The following is a 4,902-nucleotide window of genomic DNA, read 5'->3' on the forward strand; positions in this document are numbered from 1 at the left end:
AAGAAAGAAGGAAAAGGTCAAAATGGATGTCAGAAGAGACTCTGAAACTTGCTCTCCAGTGTAGAGATGCTAAAGCAAATGGAAGAATTGAAGCGGTCCAAGGGTTGAACAGAAAATTTCAAAGATCAGCCAGAGAAGATAAAACCAAACACTATAATAAAATATGCAAAGATTTGGGATTAGAAAACCAAAAAGGAAGAACTCGATCAGAATTTCTCAAGCTGGGGGAACCGAAGAAAAAATTCAAGCCTCGACTTTCGTTATTGAAAGATTCTCTGGGCAAATTATTGAATGATGCAAATGCACCAAGAAAAGATGGAAGGAATACACAGAGTCATTGTACCAAAAAGAAATGGTTAATGTTCAGCCATTTCAAGAGGTACCATATGATCAAGAGCCAATGATACTCAGGGAGGAAGTTCAAAGTGCATTGAAGGAATTGGCAAAAAAAACAAGGCACCAGGAATTGATGGAGTAAAAATTGAAATCTTTCAAGAAAGTGAGGTGGCACAACAGCCACTCACTCATCTCTGCCAAGAAATTTAAAAGACAACTGAAAATAATGGTATCACATAATTATAACCGCCAAAAGAAGAAGGCGTGCTGATGGAAAACAAAAGAAAAATCACCATCTTCTTTCCATAAAAATAAACACAGAGGACCCCTTTCCAAGACTAAGACTCAAGGGGAATTCACAAGCAGACATGCGGTCTGACTGGTGACAGATAAGGTGAAGTGAGGGAAAAACAGCAATGAAGCTGTGAGCTAAGTCCAACCAAGTTCAATAGACTCCTGTGAACCCAGGTGGAAATCTGGTTGGCCAGCAGTATGGCAAGACCCGGGGACTCCTTGGCCCAGAGAGAGTGACATAGCCACAGAGGACTAGAGTGGAGAGTGAAGCGTCCAGCTGATAAGGAGTGAGGGGATACGCACAAGAACACCCACACTTGCAGATGATACCCACTTGACCTGGCTTCAATGGCTGGATTATCAGAACTCAACTAAAAGAAGAAAGAAGAGGAAAAAAAAGAGTAATCTGATATAATTTGATGAACTTGACCTACACCTATGGATGCAGTAGCTCAAAAGAGTGAACAAATCTTTACAGCAAGGATCATTCCCATCCCCTCTGTACAAAGGGTAGACAGGGATGGGCAACTTGGACATTGGCTACCCAAAATGTGTGTGTGGGGGGGAGGGGGGGAGAGACTACAAAGGCAATAAGTGACTGATACTGATTTACAAGCTTTCAAGAGTGAGCCTAGATCCAGAGGGAGCGGAGGAAGATAGACTCTCCATTGAGTAGTATCCAATCTGTCTGGGTGGGGCTGATGAAAGGAGATGGGGATAGGACTCTTGTGGTACAACAGTGAATAATTGCTATCAGGACTGACTGTGAGGGTTGGAAATGTAAAGGTGGAAGTTTTGTAGTAAAAGGAGGGGAGTGTTTGACTTTGCATTCCAGGAGTGGAGGTCCCTGGGACCATCAAGGGATAAGAGAGGAGTAAGGGAGAAGCAGTGACGCCAGAGATGATGATGATGATGTGGACAGATGGAGCGGCTGGGGACTCTAGACCCAGAGAGGGATAGGGGCTGTGTTCTAACAACCGAGGGGCAGGCTTACAGGGTATATATACCATTTGTTTGTTTGATGATGCATGCAGGAGATTGTAATAATGGCAATGAAAGATATAAGATAGGATGAATGTAAAGCAAATGTTCTTTTATGTAAACTACCACATAATTCACAATAAAAACTTAAAAAAAAAAGAGTTAACATGTAAAAAAAATAAATTAACACAGAGAAAAATAATTAAGGTGATTTTTTTTTTTTTAATGCCACCTTCTTCCTATTTTCCAGATTTCCTATCCTCAGTCTCCCTCCCCAATTATAGTCTAGGATAAGACTCTTAGGGGAAATGCTGGTCTTTATTTTCTTGGGAACAGAGAAATAGAAATGGGCGTTTGGAGGTCTAGAAGAAGCAGTTCTTCAAAAACTCCAGCAGAAATCAGACAAATATATAGCACAAAATACTATGACCCAATTGACTGTAAGGATTGTTGTTTTTAAGTGCTGTCGAGTCGGTTTTGACCTACAGCGACCCTCTATAAGGTTTCCAAGGAGTGACAGTTGAGTTTGAACCGCCGACCTGGCAGTTCAAACCAACCTTGTGATCTAGCGCTTATCCTATAGCGCCACCTTGCTACGTAGGAAAAAAAAAAAAAAGTCAGAGGAGGCTGTAGTAGAGATGGGGGAAGGTAGAAATGAGGAAAAAGGTAGCCCCGCCCACGCTCCCTCTTTCACCCTCCTGCCGCACTGCAGGTGCGAACCATAATTGGGAATCTGAGCTCACCGTGACGTATCCTTGAAGGGACCCAGAGCCAAGAAGTGGAGTAGTCTCTCCCTCTAGTTGCGGTGTGGTCATCGTTTGTGGCCAGTACCAGTAGTCCTGCGAAGGAGGAAGTGGTAGAAAAAAACTGATTCCGATTGTGGCAGGTTGGTGAGCTCTGACTGGGTTGGGGGTGACGGAAGATAAAAACCAGAGCAGGTCCAGGAGTGAATTACCTTGACTCTTTTCCCCTATGCCCACTCGTTTGGTGCAAGAAATGGAGGACTCTCAGGGAGAAGATCAGGAACAGCCAGCGTTTGGGAATAGGTACCAGATCAGATTTTCTAGAAGTCAGGCGGCGTTGGGCAGAGGGAGGGGACAACGGACCCCACAGTGGATTCAAGCCTGTGTTTCCAGCACGCCTTTACCTTCCGTCCATTTTGGAGCCAGAAGTGCTGCAGAGGAGGAGGGCTAGGGCTTCTACCCTGAACCTTCTAACTGAGTAAAAGAGGAGGGGAGGAGAAAACTCTCTGATCCCTGCAGGTTGGACACAGCTTGCAAGCCTTAGGGTAAGAATGGCAAAACTCTGAGATCTTAGTGGGTGGGCCCTGGTTTGCAGTGCCTAAATTGTCATACCCTCCCTTATTTCATCTTGATGCTTAAAATGGTGGGCAGTAGTAGCACTGGCCTTTAGAAAGGTCAGTAGATCACAGATTGGCCTGGCAGATACCCAGATTATTACTGTGTCTTTTAATAAATAAACCACGTGTCCACCCTGCAAGTTCTCCTGACTCCCCTGTCTCCCAAGTTACCAGTTAGTGTGCAGGAAATGATAATTCGTTGATGGGTGAAACAAACTAGACAATGGTGATGGGGGCCTAAGGAAGAGGTTAAACAAGATTTGAAAATAATCATCTTTAATTAGGATGGGTATTGTTGAAGCAAGGGTAACATGTCATCTGATAGGAAAGGAAGCCCTGAGTCAGAATGGAGGAGAAACAGAAAGAGGGAACATTGGAAAAGTAGAACCCTAAATTAACAAAGGAGCTGGTGCCCCCATACTGGTTCTTTGATCAAGTGGTCCTTCCACACAGGGACATTGTTGCATTTCTGTCTGCAGGTCTTTAGGTCTCCAAAGACCTCAAGACTAATAGAAGACCGGTGTCTGATCCCAGCAGGTAGGGAACTGCCTGGGGCCCTCTTGTATGTGAATATCAGATTAGCATAGCCTCTGGGGTACTCACAGCCTTCCCTGACAGTTACAGTACAAGAGAAAACTGAGACTGAGGAAGATAATGGTCATCCTTTGAAGGGAAAAGGGGTATATCAGGATCTTAAGAAGCAGAGACCTAATGTTTCAGCTACTGACACGGCCATCATCCATTATGGTGTCTGGAGGGGCCTAGGAAAAAATCTGTAGGGATAATGGTGGGTTGGATGGGAGGTAGGGATGGGCTGTGTCTGGGAGCTCCTTCAAGGATTCAAAATCTCTCAAGGGGGAAGACTGTTGCCAGCCAGAGCTCTGAAACCTGTTGTTATCAAGCATCTAATTCCTTGTGTTGCTTTTTATCTCCTAGGAAGAAGAAGCAAGAGAAAAAATCTCAATATGGAAAATATCTCCCAGGAAAATGAAGGGAAGGAGCAAATTCCTGTGCATAATGGAGTGGAAGCCCAACCTTTGGGAGTGGGTGAAGGCCAGGAGCCTGCAGGAAATATTAGAGGGGGTCAGGCTGCACCTGTACAGGAGTTAAGGGGGGATGTGCCCAATAGGCTTGCAAATAATTTTGATTTGATAGATGGAGATGCAGATGATATGGAACAATTCATGGAGGAGATGAGAGAGTTAAGGAGGAAAATTAGGGAACTGCAGCTGAGGTATAGCCTGCGAATTCTTGTAGGGGACCCTCCTCACCACAACCATCATGATGAGTTTTGCCTTATGCCTTGAATCCTGAGGTTAAGAATCTTAACCCTCCTGCTTTTCAAATTTATTTTTTCTTGATGTACCCTTAATGTGAAACTTTTGGTGTTCTGTCATTTTCTGAAGAGAGATTCATTTTGACCTAGTCTATAAATGTTTCTGTCAGCAGGAGAGTTTTATCAATATGCATGAAAAGATGTTTGTTATATATTGTAAAGTTAATAATAAAGCAGTTTTAAAGCAGTGTATAGATAGAGAATCTCATTTAAAAGTTTGCATATTTATGCTATATGTTGTGCTGGTGATGGTGGTATGCCATGGAATTCATTCCAACTCATAGTGACCCTGTATAAGGCTTCCAAGGCTGTAAATATGGGAACATAAAGCCTCATCTTTCTCTCATGAAGTGCCTAGTGGATTAAAACTGCTGATCAACACAAGACCCACTATACTACCAGGGCTCTTTTTATATGATATATTATATATATGTTATATATGTTACATATATATATATGTATAATATAAGGAGTCCTGGCATGGTCCTGTGGGTTAATACGCTGGACTGCAAAGTCTGTTTGAACCCAAGGTTGGCAGTTCAAGCTCACCAGCTGCTCCTCTGAAATTCTATATAGAATCGCTATGGGTTGGAAC

The 4,902-nt window shown here is 43.3% G+C and overlaps 1 protein-coding gene across 1 annotated transcript; it reads left to right on the forward strand.

Annotated features, from left to right (window-relative positions):
• Nucleotides 1–3,936: 3,936 nt before the first annotated feature.
• Nucleotides 3,937–4,278, forward strand: LOC102841979 (protein BEX5-like). The gene has a single exon (XM_006877755.1). The coding sequence runs from the start codon at nt 3,937–3,939 to the stop codon at nt 4,276–4,278; it is 342 nt and encodes a 113-aa protein (XP_006877817.1).
• The last annotated feature ends 624 nt before the right edge of the window (nt 4,279–4,902 follow it).

Source organism: Chrysochloris asiatica, unplaced genomic scaffold (genome assembly GCF_000296735.1).
Source record: "Chrysochloris asiatica unplaced genomic scaffold, ChrAsi1.0 scaffold00591, whole genome shotgun sequence".
Classification (NCBI taxonomy): domain Eukaryota; kingdom Metazoa; phylum Chordata; class Mammalia; order Afrosoricida; family Chrysochloridae; genus Chrysochloris; species Chrysochloris asiatica.